Source organism: Rosa chinensis, chromosome 5, assembly GCF_002994745.2.
Source record: "Rosa chinensis cultivar Old Blush chromosome 5, RchiOBHm-V2, whole genome shotgun sequence".
In the NCBI taxonomy this organism is placed as follows: Eukaryota; Viridiplantae; Streptophyta; class Magnoliopsida; order Rosales; family Rosaceae; genus Rosa; species Rosa chinensis.
The window spans coordinates 29,370,901-29,389,034 of NC_037092.1; the positions used below are offsets into that span (position 1 = coordinate 29,370,901).

Here is an 18,134-nt window from a genome sequence, read left to right on the forward strand (position 1 = left end):
CTTTACTAGGAAGTGACACAGAAGCTAATTGATTCACAAAGGCTACATATGGTTTAGACAACCTATGAGTAGACACGTAGTTAGCTACAAGATATTTGGTCTTAGCACACAAACTTGGTTCATATTTCTTGGTAGGTTGGCCACAATTGGACCGTTCTGGTAAGACTCGTGTTAGAACATGTATAGGATCAGTTAAAGGAGTAACACTATCAGACAAAGGTGGGTTATGGGACAAAGGCAAACTACTACGTACCTCAGATGAAGATTGAACAGGGGAGACCACTGATGGAGAGGGAGAGACTGAATGATTAGGAGCTTTTTCTTGAAGGGTAGACGATTTGGCAATTGTCTTTTCTGTTTGGCAGCTGCATGGAGAAGAGTAGACGATTCAATAATTGCCTTTTCTGTTTCAGAACTTGTAATGATCTGTTAGATAGTTGCATGGCGAAGGCTAGACGATTCAGCAATTTCCTTTTCTCTTTCGGAACTAGCAACGCTCTATTCGGCAATTGCCTTTTCTATTTCTGCAGGAGTGTTGTTGGTTTCTGGGGCATTGGACACTTCCTATTCACTAACCGATCGATCGTTTGAGATAAAGCGATCAATCATTGGCCCTGTTTGGCACTGTCCTTCATAAAAAACACCCTGCTCCCCCTGACTATGAGTCGTAGAAGGTGAAAAATAACATGTATCCTCACTAAATGTCACATCCATGGTGACATAAAATCATTGAGAGGGAGGATGATAACACTTGTATCCTTTCTGTTGAGTCCCATACCCAACAAAGACACACTTGAGAGCCCTTGCATCTAACTTGAACGTTGGTTCTTATAGAGATGGACATAGGCTACACAACCACACAAGCAGGAAGGGTATTAAGAGATGGGATAGAGACATAACTAGACAATACCTCAAATGGAATACGACCTTGAAGAGAGGAAGATGGGAGACGATTAATAAGATGGGAGGCACACAACACTGCCTCTCCCCAAAGGTATTTAGGCATATTGGCACTAAGGAGAAGGGCGAGACCCATGTCTAACAAATGATGATTCTTCCACTCAGAGACCCCATTTTGTTATGGTGTTTATGGGCAAGTGGTTTGGTGAACAATTCCATTAGATTGGAAGTAATCATGAAATGAATGATTAACAAACTCCCCCCCATTATCAGACTGAAATACCTTAATATGAGCATTATATTAGGTACGAACAAGTTTATGGAAGGCTGTAAAGGCAGAGAAAACTGCATCTTTTGACTTAAGCAAAATAACCCAAATTAATCTAGTGAAGTCATCAATGAATAAAACAAAATAATGCATTCCTGAAAGAGTTGAATTGTTGGAAGGTCCCCATAAATCGGAATGAATTAATTCAAAAGGCATTGTACTAGACTGAAATCTAGAAGGATAACTAGACCTATGACTCTTGGCTAAAGAACAGGTTTCACAAGGTAGACTAGAATCACTTATTCCTAAAAAAGGGAAGGCATGAACTTCTTCATGACACTAAAGGATGGGTGGCCCAAACGGCCACAACCACAATTCATTCATCCAATCAGAACTCAATGTCGGGGCAACAGGACCTTGTGGACTTGATGGTGCTTGTGTTGGTCCTCCGTACATGCAATTCAAGTGAAACAGTCTCTCCCTCAGATCTCTCTTGCCAATTATCACCCGAGTACACAGATCCTGAAAGATAACATACATAGGATAAAAGGTGACAGAGCATTTGTTTTGTGTGTTTAATTGAGACACAGACAAAAGATGATGAGATAAAGAGGGTACATAGAGGACATTATAAAGAGTAATGGATGGTGTGACCTGGACTGACCCAATTCCTAAGACTAGAAAGGACTCACCATTGGCATTAGAGACATGTGTTATGGATGGGGAGGAAAACGTGATGAAGAAAGACTTATCATAGGTCATATGATCAGACGCACCAGAATCAATTATCCATGTATTATTACCAGTAAAGCCAGAAACATTTAAACTGACACCAATTTTACCACGATTCTCCTGAGTTAGGGAAATATTACCCTTAGTTTGATCTTGACCCTCCATATCATAGAAATCAGGTTCTTGCTCCTGCACCAGTTGGATTGCCTCCTTGCTTTTCTGACCATTTTTACTTCTTTTCCAACCAGAGTTATTGGAGTTGAGTCTTAGCAACTTCAGGCATTGACTCTTGTAGTGGCCAACAGTTTTACAATAGTTGCAAGTCACCTGACTGTTGAACAACGAACTAAGGGACAAATCTGCTATTCTTCTTCTTCAAGCAGGAATACAAACCACAAAATTTGACACGGCTATGGAAGGAGAGGCTGACAACAAGGTATTGCAAACTTTAGGCTTTTAGGGCAAAAGGAACATAGGAGGAAGACAAAGGACAAACTCTTAAAGAGTACAAAGACAAATTTGTAGCATAAACAAACGAATAGAGTCCAGACAAATCTTTGCTCTGATAGCAAGTCAAACAGAACAAAGACAAAGAATGAAAGTTTGGGAATTTCTGATATATTGATCTTCTCCAAAGATAGAGTATATATACAAAGTATACACATTCTTAATAGGAAACTAATTACACCATGATATTCTCCCCCTTAACTGCATGATATCCTCCCCCTTAACTGCATGATATCCTCCTTAACTATACAATCCTAATTATACTATAATTCCTACAATTATGGAGCGTGACTCACGCCAACACTCTCAACCACACAGCGCTGCACCCATTTTCCTTCTTACTTCTTTCTTTGACCACGAGACCATATAATTCATTCTGTTCCTTCTCTCTACAATACCAGCCGACCCACCCATCTATTCATTCTCTCTTCTCATTCCTCTAGACCAAAAACATGGCAGCCTCTCATCCTTTCTTCCCTTACCACCAAGACCACCATCTCTCTCTCACCTCTCATCCATTCTTCACTATAGCTAAATCAAATTCCATCATTTCGTCAAGGATTGGGGTTTAGGTCCAAGAGAGAGTACAATTCCAATCTTCTCATGCTCACTTTTTAGTGTTGTTGTGATTAATATATTAGTGTTGGTCTCTCCCTCTTTTCTTAACTCTCCTTACTTTAATTTCTTGCAATTGATGAATTTCATTGTGGGTAGGCTGGTGGATTATGAGTAGTTTCTTATGTGGGTCTAGGGCTTGAAGCTCTAGCTATTTTTACCATGTAATGACATTAATTTTTGGTGCTTAATGAAAGTGTGTTGTGGTTTTTTGTTCATGACTCTGCGTAATTTTTGATGAAAATTTGTTATAGAAATTAGCCAATTTTATGACTAGTTTCTTGTCTTTATCATGAAATTCATTTAATTAATGGCTCAATTTTATGAATGAGCATGTTGTCATGAGCAAATTGTTAATCTCTAAAATTGAACTTAATGCCATTATATGCATTTTAGGAGCCCTAGTCCGGTCTTAATTATGTGTATGTTGATGAGAATGTGAATGCCCTAGCCCAGATGTACATTATTTTTGTACTATGGGAATGTGAATGCCCTAGTAGGGCTAGGCACAAGCTGGGATGAGATTTTGATTTTCCAAAGTTGGTACAAACGGTACCAAAAACCGAATGGGTTCGGTTCGGGCCCTGGCCCAGTACGGGATTTAAGCTTCTTTTTTTTTTTTTTAATTAAAAATGATCATGCTCTCGAGCGATCATCTGCCAGACCGCCTTCTTGGCTCTAGCAATGAAATACAGCCAACTAAACAAAACAAAACAAACAAAACTGCAAAAGCAGCATCACCGATGTAGAAAGGCAGACTATCGAAATCCAAATACAACTCAAATATCAATTTTTACAAACCCATATCTCAACTATTACAAACCTAGATATCAAGAAAAGAAGAAAATAAAATTACCTTGTAGATACCATTTCTTCCATAGAACATGCATAAATTGACAAGACCCAAATCTTAAAAAACATCATTAAAATCGATGGCAAGTTGGCAACAGATCTGTAGGCGTTCCTTGTGGGTGGTGAGATGATTATGGTGCCAACAAGGTCAACTAAAGATGGTGGTGGGCCGAGGATGCCGGAGGTGTAGTTATGATGGCTGGAGGTCTAGGCAGCATTCCTTCCATTGTCTTCCAAAGCTTTAAATTTCAAGCACTTTACTTTTTGCAATTTTTAATTTCCTAGTTTTTAATTTACAAAACCAAAAGTCGATTCCCTCAAAAATTTACTCACATTTTTCATTGTAAGTACCATAAGGCCTTGAGCCTACCCATTTATTTTGGTGTGTTCTTGGCTACTTTTTAGGCCTAGTGAGACCTAAGCCAGGTATGCGTGAGACTTGGTGTCTCACTTAGCCACTTTCCAATTTTATTTTAGTTTAACAAGTGCCTTTTGTGACCCATAAATCATTGGATTTGAGTTACCTCAAGATCTCCGAGGTATGATATTTTCAGGTTTAAATATTTATCAATTCTTTGATGACCATGTTCTTGTTGCACGTAAGATGCGTTCAAGCACCAAATCACATCATATCAGACTTGTTTTTCTCTATGTGGGGAAAGAATAAGTCCACATCTACTGTATCCTTTAGGTATAGAAAGATATTCTTTGCACCAGTCCAATGGCGTCACGCTGGCGCGAAGATATATCTAGCTAATAAGTTCACAGTCAAGGAGATATCCGGTCTTGTGCATTGTGCTAAGTACAACAATTAATGCGCCTATTGCACTTAGATAGGATACTTCAACCTCTAACAGGTCTTCGTCATCATCCTTAGGATGAAACGGATCCTATTTAGGGTTAAGACTTCGAATGACTATGGGAGTGCTAACATGCTTAACTTTATCTTCATTAAAATGCCTAAGCATCTTTTGTGTGCAAGCCAATTAATCAAAATTCCATCAACGTGGTGTGCAAGTTCTAAACCACGGAAAAACCTAGTTTTCCCAAGATCTTTCATCTCGAATTTGAGATTTCAGTTGCTCTGCGGTTTCCTTTAACACATCTAGAGTTCTAATTAGGTTCATGTTATCGAAATATACCTCAACAGTAGCAAACCCGAAACTTCTCTTATTACTGAAAACGCATGGGCATAATTCATTGTTGACATATCTCTTTCTAATCAAGTAATCCCTTAGACGGTTACAACTTTCCACATTGCTTTAATCTGATGTTGATGCTTACAAAACAAAAACAAGGCAAAATATCATCAAAGCTTATTGAAGTACTGTGGTATTTGTATGAATAAGCAAATTGAGTTGCCATTCAACAAATTATGAATTAACTTGGGGGTACAATAAATAAAAGTTATAATGTAGATTGTTAACGTTATTAAGTTAATGTTAGAGAAAGAGAAGTATAGTGGTTCGCCTCTCACTTTAAAGGAGACTACTTCCACTTAAACCTTTTACTATGTGTTTGGGCCTTGAGGCCCAAGTTCAATACAAGATGTAATGGGATTCCTGTCTATGTGGGAGGAGGTCCCTTTTATGAGTAAGGGAGCTCTCTTCCATCAACTTATTTTCCAATGTGGGATGTAAGAGAGTCTAGAAATGCCTATTATGAAGCATCCTGGATATTGGTCTTGGCCACCTTTGACCACTACGGGATAGCTTGGATATTGGTATACGAGATCCATGTCATGGTCGGGTAGCACCTTGGCTCATGTGCTAAAAGGGTATTACTTATTCTTGGTGACATAGTTATACTATAGGTATCAAAACTAACAATCAAAACTCACAATCAAATATATTAGGGTGCAACTGGGTAGAAACTAACAATCAAAATTCATTTGGATAGAGATCACCTTTATCTCTATATGCTTCAAGATAACACCCTAATTACATTCTTTATAACTCAGAAGCCCAATTGGAAGATAATAGAATCTTCCATACGTTGCTCAATTAGATTACTGTTGCAACTAGACATACAATAAACCTTTTGCGAGTGAGAAATTCTTAGGTGGGGGTTTCCCCACCACGTGGCTTTAAGGCCAACAAATTAGAAGAAAGAACATTTTTTCTCTTTTTTGAAACTGCCCCTGCTCCTTAAAGTGCAATATCCAAAACACCTCCCTTGCTGGGCAGTGATTGATCTGCCCCACCACTTGGCTGTGCGGTCCGCCCCACGCAAGATTCTTTCTTAGCGAGCTTCTACAATTGTACATGTGACATCATTTATTGAACTAACTCTTTTGTTGCTGGATGGTTCTCCACTAGGACTCATGCTCTTTAGTAAAAATGCAGGTCGTTTTGGTGAAGTAAAAGCTACATCATTACTTAACATTGAAACAACTACCGACATGGTTGGCCGGTCAATCGCAAATTCTTGCACACACAGGAGTGCGATTTGAATGCACCTTATAATTTCACTAACAAGGTAAGATTCACCTATAGATGAATCAATGATTTCCACGGCTCTGCCTTCTTTCCATAACTCCCAAACCTGAAAATAGTTTGGTCATTATCAAGTTAGCATTATAAGTAGGGTGTATATTATGACAATCATTGTTTAAAAATAGACAGACTTGCACCTCTTACATGTCCAATCAAATTTGAATATGGATCCTTCTCAAAGGAACCAGCATTCTTTTTGCCAGTAATGATTTCTAGCAATAAAATACCAAAACTATACACATCAGACTTTATTGAAAACAGCCCTTTCATTGCATATTCTGGTGACATATAACCACTGTAGAACACAAAAATCGAATGTTAAGCTTCATTCAATAACAATTATATTGGGTACGCTTGCCACAAGCTATTTGTACTTCTTTAGTGTTTGTTAAGAGTCTGATAACACATAGACCAAAAAGTTATTATGAGATTTTCTAATTTTAGAGGAAACTTACTATGTTCCAACCACATGATTTGTGTTTGCTTCAGTTTGCTCTCCTCTAAATATTCTAGCCATACCAAAATCTGCAATCTTTGGGTTCAAAGAATTATCCAATAGAACATTGCTGGCCTTTAGATCTCTATGGATAATTCTTAGTCTTGAATCTTCATGAAGATATAATAGCCCTCTAGCAATCCCCAAGATAATCTCGAAGCGTCTTGTCCAACTTAAAAGTGCTCTCTTTGGTTCATCTGGATAGAGTAAGAAATATAGAGTAACTAATTACTCTTGCTTGCTTGAAGAAACTTTCAAATAATAATTGTAGATATATATATATATATATATATATATCAAAGAAAGACTTACTAAAGATGAAAGAGTCCAAACTTTTGTTTGGCAAGTATTCATATATTAAAATCTTCTCTTCATCTTCAAAACAGCAACCTAAAATCTTAACAAGGTTTCTGTGTTGGAGTTTTGCAATCAGAAGAACTTCATTCTTAAACTCTTCAACTCCTTGGCTAGAAAACTTGGATAGTCTTTTTACAGCTATTTCCTTTCCATCGTAAAGCATCCCCTAAAATTTGAATTTGAGAAATCAAAGAGAGTAGTTGATGCGATGCATGAACCTTTTTTTTATTATTATTTTTTTAATTCCATACATTATAACAAGGGGAGCTACCTTATAAACGGAGCCAAACCCTCCTTCTCCAAGCTTGTTTTCAATGGAGAAATTGTTTGTGGCAGTGGCTACGGTGTTTAGATGAAATAATAGTAACTCCGAGTTTATTCTACTATCATCAAGAATTAATCCACTAGTAGCTTCTTCGAAGTAGGTTGACCCAGCAGTAAGTTCGAATGAACATTTGTTTTGCCTACGCTTACCTGTTATCAAACACAAAAAGGTAATTTTTTATAAGCTTGTTTCTATATTCATATCTTGAAATAGTCAAGGTTAGTTAGCCACATGAGATGATATTTCATAAGCAAAATGGGGGAGTTTACATAAAAGTGAGGTGAAAATGTTGATAAATGAATAGAAGGCAAGATCAGGTTAATTTATTTACCCTTCATCTTCATCCTTACCAACCAATAAAGGGTAAGTAAGAGAATAAAAACTGTAACAGATCCAAGTGAAATTGCCACCCTTGCCTTCTTGCTAAGAGAACCACTTGACTTTGCATATTGAGCTACAAAGGTATGAAATAAGTAAACACCCAAAATCCAAAGTACCGGCAAAAAAAAAAAAAAAAATCCAAAGACCTGAAAATTAGGAAATCATCAGATTTCGTGTTCATTGAAATTTTATGGTTTAGAGGCAGAGAGGAACATTACAATAAGAGAAAATTAGAAAAAAACCCAAAAAATGAAGCTCCTTTTAAGGGAAACCCAATCATATGTTTTCTTTTAATCTACACTCATTCACATAATTAAACTTACCGTATGAGTTTTAAGTCTATAATTAAGTTTTTTTCTCTTTTTTTAGTTTGACTATTTTACCTATATCGTCGAAGAAGGAAAAAATTCCTCAAATATAGGTGTTTTTTTTTAATTTAAATATGGCATGAGTTATAAACACAAATTAGAATTTAATACCATCAATTTATTTTTCCTGATTTAAAAACGATTACTTGCCTTAATTATTGCATATCTCTTCCTTTTTTATTTGACCTATATATTTGCCATTTTTTAGTAGATATGTTTGTGTAGATAATCCTATTATTAAATATGTCAACGTGATCAATTGCCATTAACTGATGCCATATTTTAGGAGATATGTTTGTGTAGATATTCCTTATTTAAAAAGATTAATGGTCTTAATTATTGTATATCTCTTCCTTTCAGATTTGATCTTTATATTTGCTATTTTTAAGTAGATGTGGTTGTGTAGATATTGCTATTAGATTTCGTAGATTTCTCAATATGATTAAACATCCTTTTGTGGAGGTATTCCTATCATGTAGTGATTAAACATCCTCTCATCAAGGTATGTCATTTTGCTTTTTTTTTCCTTCCCTTTTTTTGAATGAAATTTGATTCCCCATTCCAATAGGCGTAGGTATAGAATCAATATTCCATGTTCATTAATTTTTCATAATAGGGTCCATGTTATTGTAGATGATGGAGGGTGCAATCAGATCAAGCGCACTTCAGTAATTTCAGCCATTAACTCGTCAGTTATAACACGTCCAAACTTGAGAAGGTCGCACCTAAATTCCAGGTGGGTGTACTCTTTAGCCATCAAAATTAACTTGTAGTATCTATTGAGAAACAAGAAGATGAAACAAAACCCTGCAATCAAGAACTTGTATAGTCTATCATACCTACTCAATATCAAAAATCTAGAACCATTACAAAACAAATACCTCTTTGTCAGGAGCACACACACCTTTTGAATAGATAGCAATCACAATACTCATCAACCGTACCAATCGGATATGCTGTCGAACACAGGCAACCCACCAACCTCTGATTGTGCAATCCATTTATATCACAAGCTTGTAGAGATATTGACACCAGCTTTGAATGTGCAGATTACACTTTTCAATGTGAAGTTACGTAACCTCCAACCCAGAGGAGAATTATCAATTGCTGAAATCAAGGGTTGAGTAATTCTGGGCGACGTCTATGGGCAGCCGTTTCATGATCGACTTCCATCAGCAACATTACTGGATTTTATTATCAATCCTATTTAATAGGTGAATGGGAATTTGAAAGTGGCAGATTCAGTAATTCTTAACAGCATTGGGTTTTATTATTTAGTCTATTTAATAGGTTTTTTATTTTGCATAAATCTAATTAATTGGTTTGGGTGTATATTAAAACACATTTATGGATGGGTTTATTCTAAAAGAGGTGTGTCAATTTGGGTGTAGAATCAAATTCCCCTTACAATAATGGTCACAGTGGTTTTGATGGCAGTTTGGATGTTGGCAATAACGGCTGTTGGAGGATAGAGTTGGCTAGGTTCCTTGTTGGGTTTGGTTTAGTTTTTGGGTTGATGTTGTTGATGTTAGGCCTACAAGTTCTTCTATCTATCTATCTATCTATCTGAGTCATGTTCTAGTGGTCAATTAATTGGTACTCAGTTGTGTACAACTACCCAACTGATGTTTGATGTAGATCCAAGAATGGAAAATAATAAGCACTTGAAATGCCTTATTATTTTTCATCACTATTGAGCACGATTAAGCACAGAAATTAAGTGACCAGTTGAGCAGGTTGCTATCTGTAGTTCAATAATATAAAGAGGACCAGTTGAGCATGACTGCTATCTATAGTTCTATAATATAAAAGGAAGTGCTCAGACTTCTCGAAAATATGGATTGCGCAAAATACTCTTTAGTCTAGAAAATAGAAACTCATAATCAAAGCATATTAATTGTTATTCTAATAAAACTAAAAAAGCACAAAAAGCATAAATACATTTTTTTTTTAAAAAAAAGACCTTCACCAAATCGCACATGCATTACATGAGTATAAATGTAGCATAAATAAAAATGACCCCTCCTATTCCTAGGTATGTGGTTCATATAATTTTTTGAAGAATTATGATATTACCACAATTAAATTGAGTATGGATTGTAAATTAGAGCTACTTACATAACGAATAATTTTTGAGAGAATGTGAAGTACAAATGCATTTGACGGCTGAGGGTATATACAAGCAATGACTAAAATATCGAGTATCGAGGAATATCGATATGTCCAGAAAATGAAAATTTTGACTGAAATATAGAGAATATATCGATATCGGTAAATAATTGAGAAAGATGATAGAAATTTGAAGAAAAACATGGAAATTTTACATGAAACTTTTAGAAATATTTATTAATTATCTACTATATTTCACAAGAAACCTTTAATAGATATTATTATATAGTAAGTTGTACTAATTTAAGGTGAAATAGTAAATGTTGAATCTCTAAAATTTTCTAAAATTTATTTTAAACATCTCAATTTTTTTTTGAAAGTTGTGAAACATGAAAGGTGCAACCAATGAGTAAATTTGACTCAATTTATGAGTAATTTTTAAAGGTTGTTATAAATTCTGAACTGTCGGTAAATAGAAATGTAAGTAAAAATTATTCTCAAAAAAAGAAAAAGAAAATGTAAGTAAAAAATAAGAGTTGTAAATTGGTTATTAGGCACAGACCTCAGTTGTCAGATTCATTACATACTTGGTATATATATTATAAGGTTGCAGTTAATACCAATATGCAAGCGTAGCAGGGATGGTTAAGTCAATCAAGGCTATCCAGCCAAGCTGGGTTCGAACCCGTCAATCATGTGGTAGTGACGTGGTAGGTGAGAAATTGATCTTAAAATATGAAAGCTTCCCGAAGGCAGGCCAAAATATCATCATTATATCAAATATTTCCTGATATTTTGCGAAAATATCGAAAATTTCTAACGAAATTTAATTATGCTGAAATTTAGACAATAATTTCGATATTTCAGTTATTACGTTATTGTAATTTCAGTATTTAAATTTAATACATGTGATTGATATTCACTTGTCTCTCACATTCCTTTAAAATAAACTCTTAGGTGAGCAAGTGTAAATATTAAATATTCTGAATTCACTATTTTTCTATATTTGTTCAGACGACCACAAGTTTATAATACACATAGAGAACGTACCTAAAAAAGTTGCATCGACTCGAACGTATAAATCTTGACCAACATGAGAGAAAGTCTTCGTGTCTATCAAGTCCCCCTGCCATGTCACACACCCAATCCCACCTCCCCGGTCATCCGCACTCGTGTAAGCTGTGCAAGAGCAATCCATCAAGCACTTTTGTTTGCACTGTTCCAAACTCATACTCAGGTTCACACGTGCCGTAGACGAGTCCGGTATGTTTACACGCGCCACCTTCACGAACCCTTCTCCATTTTGACATGTGGACACTTCCGCTTTCCTAATGCATGCACCCTCACCAAGACCCAAACTAGGTGATTTGGATTCGAACCCAGGTAGGCACGTGCAAGCCAACTTATAGTCCTTGTCTGGGTCACAGTTAGTATTTGGACCGCACTGTCCGTAGGAATCACACCACCTAGTCGGGTAGGAGTAGGATTTGATCCATTGATCATTCCACGCGAACGTTTGAAGTATTCCTGATTCATCTATCACCACCCTTGCGATCTGAGGCCTCAGAGCAGGAAAATACACGAAGGATATCTCGTCTTCATTGTTGACAAAACTTGAATTGTAGTTTCCAACGGTACCGCTCAATCTGTCCCCAGTCCAAGGGCCGACCCGAAACAATGCGTCTCTACCCTTGCGCACAAACAACTGCGGAACCCCCATCGGGTCTATCCCATATGTACAACTCCCGGTTCCCGGGTCATCTTTTGATTTCCAAGATGTTAGGTGCTTCTCCAACCCGGACCGCTGGTTCAGCCCAATCTTCATGAAGGGAAGCAGTGTATCTGAGGGGTAATCAAAGCCTTCCCACACAACTCTTTGGCTGCTATTCTCAAGTAAAACAAGATTTCCTGTATCCAAAAGCTTGGCTGTGAAATTGTTTGGTGAAGAGAGAGTAACGTTTGCGGACCAAAGAGGGGTACTTGGGTCCTTCCCATGTATGACAAGGCCTCCATCACCGTTGATGGATAGCACTCCGTAGGAATCATTGACTGGGTTGTCTCTGTTCGCAACCCAGACAATGGCTTTCTCTGGAATGTTGTTATACCAAACTCCAGCGTAGCGGTGCTGAGAATTTCCGGGGCTGAAGAATCCTAGTGCAAAGATTTGCTTGTTAGAGACTAAAACGTCGCCGTCTCTGATGGGACGGTCTGGCGTAAGGGCGTCAAGGGGAAGCTGGCAAATGCTAGAGGGGAGAAGAAGGAAGAGAAGGAATATCTGGATAAACGATTCGATCATGGTTAGTTTTTCTCAGTGAAAACTTTTGTTTTGGCTATTTCTATTTGCGCATCACTTATTTCCATCGGACAGACTTTATGAAGTCAATCCAATTGACTAGTTTAGAGAGCCCTTCAACCACAAGTTTAAGTTCAATAATTCTAGAATAAGTTCAATAAGTTCAATAATATATCGCACACCAGATTAGAATTCTAGGGACGAGACTAGCTAGATATTTCTAAAGTATTGGGCAGGTAGGAAGAAAAATGCGCACAAACCTTATCTGAAAACTTACAAGAGTTTGTTTGACAATCGTCTACGTCATACATAGGTCAACATCTTGTTGTATGAACCGGTTAGTTGCATGCACTCTTGTGCGTACAAGAGCCCAATTTGGATGTATCTTCGAACTTCATTGACAGGTATGATTCACTAAGAGGAAACGAAACAACTTGGTAGAATAAGGAAGGAAGATCATAAACAATAAGTTCTCTATAAACAACATGGTTCTACTCGGTCAAAAAATCAGAGGCAATGATCGTTATAACTAATATGCATGTGTTTATCAAATCCAAGCAAGCTTAAGCTCAAGCTCGTCAAGCAAAGCCAAGCTCAAACACTAGTAATTAAGCTCAATCAAGGACTTATCTGGAATGAACCAAAACTATTTTAGACCAACAGATGCCGTCAGTTTGCCTTTATTCTAGTAGCATAGACTAGTTAACCTTTATTCAGATGCATAAACCAAGGCCTAATATTATTATTCATCCCCCATGCTACATAGTTTGCCTTTCAACACAATTTCGGCCATTGTTTGCAGCATACAACTAGATTTCCCTTGGATGCTATAATCTAGCAATAACAAAGAGGCTTTTCAGGAAATCCAACACACCTACAATTCAAGTTTTCAGGAACTGAATTGAACACAGATTTTTTGGGAGCATAAGCCAATTAGACTACAATGAGAAACCAAATGTAACACTGTTCTAAGTTCCCTGTCATTGAAATTCTGAGCATATTTTACCAATGAACACATTGTGTTAGTTCAGATGGTGTTCGTGTTGTCATCTTAGCTTTACAATAATGAGTGTTCTGCATAAGAGAATAGGTTCCCCCTTCTTCTTCTTCTTTCACGCTTTTGCACCTTTTTGTTTGCTTCTGATTTTGTCTTATTTTCCGATACCTTGTTTGGTTGCCGATGAGGAAAATTGAAACGGGGCGTTTTTGTGTTCAGAGTGGTTGTAGTATGAGACTGGCGGGGATGGAGGACACGGCAGAGCTGCTGGAGAAGTAGCTAGCGTCGGAAATTTCGAAGATGAGCTTAGAGGAGGCACTCACTCTCGCTCGTGTTTTCAGCCATTACCTCAATTTGATGGGCATTGCTGAAGCTCATCACAGGTCACTCAATGACTTGATCTCTCTGTTTTATTTTGTTTTTTATACTAAATTTTTTGTTTTTTGAAAAAAAAAAAAGGGTTAAATTTCATATATGTGCCTGTGTGTATTTATACTTGTTTGGAAATGAAATAGGAAGCACTAGAGCTTGAGGAAATAGTAGTGTCTATCAAGAATTGACTTCTAACTTTGGTTCTACAGTTAAATTGTGACATTCTTAGCTTCCGAAAAGATAACTTGAAAAAACAAAAATTGGTTGAAATTCTTTCAGCTGTGAATTCTATAAGCATTTTGGTGAATATAGATAAATTTGTTGATTTGTGCAGGGTTCGTAGACAAAAGAATGTGGCATCCCTATCAAAATCTTGTGATGATATTTTTAATCAGCTTCTGCAGCGTTGTGTTTCCCCAGACCAGCTTTACGATACCATTTGCAAGCAAGTTGGTTCTTTTCCTTCTATCCTTTGTCTTGATTTGTATGCCTAGACAGAAAATAGTGGGGAAAATATGTCACATGTTGTTTAGGTTTCTGTAAAAGATAGAACTGAACCAATTAAATGATCTTGTTTTAATGAGCTTAAGTTGTTGCTTCATTGATGTTGCCTCGTTTTATTAGCACACTGTTGAACATAAGATGTGTGTGTGTTTCTACTGTTGTTGAGTCATTTAGATGTCTTGTTCTCAACCTTAAATTCTTCTTGCTGCAGGAGGTTGAGATTGTTCTTACCGCACATCCTACACAAATTAATTGTGGAACCTTACAATACAAACATATCGGACTTTCTGTGAGCAGCTAGTGACTTTGCTCAATTTTTAGGATGTTGAACATTATGATTAAAAGACATGTTGAAAATTTGCTTAGACTAATAATATCAAGTTACTTGTAGCATCTTTTAAATTTAAGAGATCGACCTAATCTTACTAGTGAAGACAGAGACATGGTGATCGAAGATCTGGTATTGTTTTTCCAACCGTATTCTCTTCTTCCAAAACCACTTTGCTGGGCGAGGGGGACTGCATCTTAATGACATTGATATAGTAGATATTCACTAATTTTCTTTATGTTTTATATGTTACTCTTGCTTTTATAGGTGCGAGAGATACTTCTGTATGGCAAACAGATGAGCTTAGGCACCATAAACCCACACCAGGTGATGAAGCTAGGGCAGGTAAACCACTTCAACATTAGATTCATTGATATTCATATGCTTTGGCTCTTTGAAATCGTGTGTATCTCTTACAGACAAAATAAAATTGTATATATTGTTTACCACAGGTTTGAACATTGTGGAGCAGTCCCTTTGGAAAGCTGTACCTCATTATTTACATCATGTCAGCGATGCTTTAAAGAAGGTTTGTCTTCAAATTCATTTCTGGGATTGATCTGTTTCCAGTTCTTTATATGCAGATACTACCTTCTGTCTTTCTATACTTTTTCTTATAATCTTTTCTTAATTTATTTATCAGCACACTGGAAAACCACTTCCATTGAAATGCACACCAATCAGGTATGGGTCTTCAGAGGAGAGGGTTTGGTTTGATCAAGATGGAAATTCCAATGTGACAGCAAAGGTACTTGTGGGTCTTATTGATATTTTATTCGTAAATCTTCTCCTAATGGTATTATTTACTCAAATCTTGGAGAGGCCTTTCATGTCAACAGAAGACCTGAAGCATGAACTAATCATAACTTTGGCATATATTAGATCTCTGTTATACATAACTTAGTTTACTGTATTGGTAATGGTGTTGGTAATTCATGGGGCAGTAAATCATGTTTGAGGGGAATAAAACAAGCCCTGGTACTTAGAATCAATTACTTAACTGTACGGAGACATTGATGGATAAGCATGACTTAGTTGTGTAAAGTTTTAGACCATCAGTTTAACCTTCATTTCTGCTATCCCTTCCCTGTTCTTTCCTTTGGGGTTTGAGAGAGTTTCAGTTTTAAGGATTCCATTTTGATGCCAGATTTCATGATTAGATTGCAAACTTAAGATTATTGTTTATGTAGAATTTATAATGCTGTCAGACTGTCTAGTTCTTCTATACAATTATATCAATTTGCCTCTTTCTATTGCTTCAGGTCACAAAAATGTCTCACTTTTATCTAGGTGGATGACTATTGATCTCTATATTCGAGAAGTGGATAGCCTGAAATTTGAACTATCCATGAATAGGTGCAGCGATATCTTGTCAAAACTGGCACAAGAGATTCTAGAACACGGTATGACAGATTGCAGTTATTTTCAGCGGTCATTACTATTGGCTGCTTGTTATCATGTGGAGACTACCAAAGCATAGCTTCCATTGTTTTTCCTTGCCAATTTCCTTAACAGGTTACTCCCATGTTTCTGATTTTTTTTTATTGCTTGAACTTTAGTTTGAGGGGCTGGGATTATGTTGTTCTTAGACTAGGATCTTATTAACAGAACAATTGTAAATCTCTAGATCACTTATGTGTATGCAGAATAAAAAAACGTTGAAAGACAGATGAACACTCTTACTTCATGTTCTGCCAGGCAGGATACACCTGATCGTTAATTAGTGGAAGTAATTGAGTGAAAAAACTGTAGTCATAGTTTACAAAATTCTATGTGTTTTATGGACCTATGGGAATTTGACTTCTCTTACCCCAACTCTTCTATGCGTAAGTACACACTGGTCATCTCTCCTGATTTCTTAAGGTTTCAATTTATTTTTAATAGATGATGAATATACTTGTGAATCAATTTATAATGTTAACGTAATTGAAATTCTCTCTTCAGAATCTGCATATGAGGATCACCAGAGTTGGGATCATCAGTGTTATAATAGGAATCTGGTAAAGCAACAAGCTGCAGCACTTCCAACACAACTTCCAGCTAGAGCCGATCAACCCTCTTGCACTGGTGAACATCCGATTATCCTCTTTTAAGAAATTTTTTTTTTAAAAAAATAAGGATCTCGAATGTTGTGTTACTTTTATATTATTTTCATATGCTGCCATCCTTATTGCATAAATGAGAACTTGCTCAAGTATGTTACAAATAGAACCGACGTCAGTTCCAAAGAAGGCAGTGCGTATCACATGAACCCTTGTAGTTATTTCCTTTTCAAATATGGAGGGAATCAATTTTCATATATAAAATCTTAATTTAGCTCTATTATAGTGAGCTAGCAGGCATTCTTTCCACCTAGAATCTCTATTAGTAGTTACTTTTTTTTCTTTCTCTTTGATTGGTTGCCTTCCTGAAGTGTTTATTTACCTGCACCTAATGTATTCGATGACCAATGGTACTCATGGCTTCTAAGTTCTTATAAACTTCCTCTTCATGCAGAATGCAATGTTGGTCATTCTCACTATATCAGAATTGAAATGTTGGTCATTTTAACTGAAGATTGCATTGGGGCAGGAATCTGGTAGACATGCTGAAACACTTGATGCAATTACCAAATATTTTGATATGGGCAGTTGGGCACATACAATGAGTGGGATGAAGAAAAGAAACTGGAATTTCTAACAAGAAGCTCAAAGGAAAAAGACCGCTAGTCCCACCTAGCATGGAGGCAAAGTAGTAGTGTTGGAACTTGGGATTACTATGCTCCAAAGTTCAGAATAAGTTACTTCTACCCGAATTTTTCGGGAAAAAAAAAATCTGACAAGAATTCTTTGCTATATATCGAATGTGTCTCTTCATTACAACAAGGGAATGAACTTTAAATAAGCACAAGTTGATCATGCATGATGATGGAGTTGTTTACTATTCCCGAAAGTTTAAGCTGTTAGGATTAAGGTTAACAATTTGTTTTATACTCTCAAACTCACTTCATAGCATGCGTTCAACTTAATTGGGAGGTTTTGCAATTGCAAGAATTCCAACTCAGGATCTTCTTTTCTGATAGGAAAGAAAGTCTTGGTTTACCACTATTGGCCAAAATCTTAAACTATGACTGTGTGTTCAACAACTGTTTATACCTAGCAAATTCAAAGAGAAATGTAGATTTGAAAATAGAATTTGTAAAGTACTTGCTCTAAAAATATGGAAATAGAGTTCTGCCAAACCCAAATCCATTTTT

The 18,134-nt window shown here is 36.6% G+C and overlaps 1 protein-coding gene and 1 pseudogene across 5 annotated transcripts; one reads left to right on the plus strand and one right to left on the minus strand.

Annotated features, from left to right (window-relative positions):
- Nucleotides 1-5,741: 5,741 nt before the first annotated feature.
- Nucleotides 5,742-12,843, minus strand: LOC112164905 (G-type lectin S-receptor-like serine/threonine-protein kinase RKS1). 5 transcript variants are annotated; one of them, XM_024301260.2, is made up of 8 exons: nucleotides 12,788-12,843; nucleotides 11,456-12,755; nucleotides 7,879-8,001; nucleotides 7,494-7,696; nucleotides 7,178-7,388; nucleotides 6,825-7,062; nucleotides 6,514-6,664; nucleotides 5,742-6,418 (listed from the first exon to the last, which is right to left on the minus strand). In XM_024301260.2, the coding sequence occupies exons 2-8, from the start codon at nucleotides 12,699-12,701 to the stop codon at nucleotides 6,116-6,118; spliced, it is 2,475 nt and encodes an 824-aa protein (XP_024157028.1). In that variant the 5' UTR covers nucleotides 12,702-12,755; nucleotides 12,788-12,843; the 3' UTR covers nucleotides 5,742-6,115. The 5 variants fall into 5 exon arrangements, 4 of the variants coding, with proteins under 4 accessions (XP_024157028.1, XP_024157027.1, XP_024157029.1 ...); XM_024301259.2 differs by having other exon boundaries at nucleotides 6,505-6,664; XR_002922546.2 differs by having other exon boundaries at nucleotides 6,345-6,418; nucleotides 6,514-6,581.
- A 512-nt stretch (nucleotides 12,844-13,355) lies between these two features.
- LOC112164909 lies at nucleotides 13,356-17,800 on the plus strand (annotated as a pseudogene).
- Nucleotides 17,801-18,134: the final 334 nt, after the last annotated feature.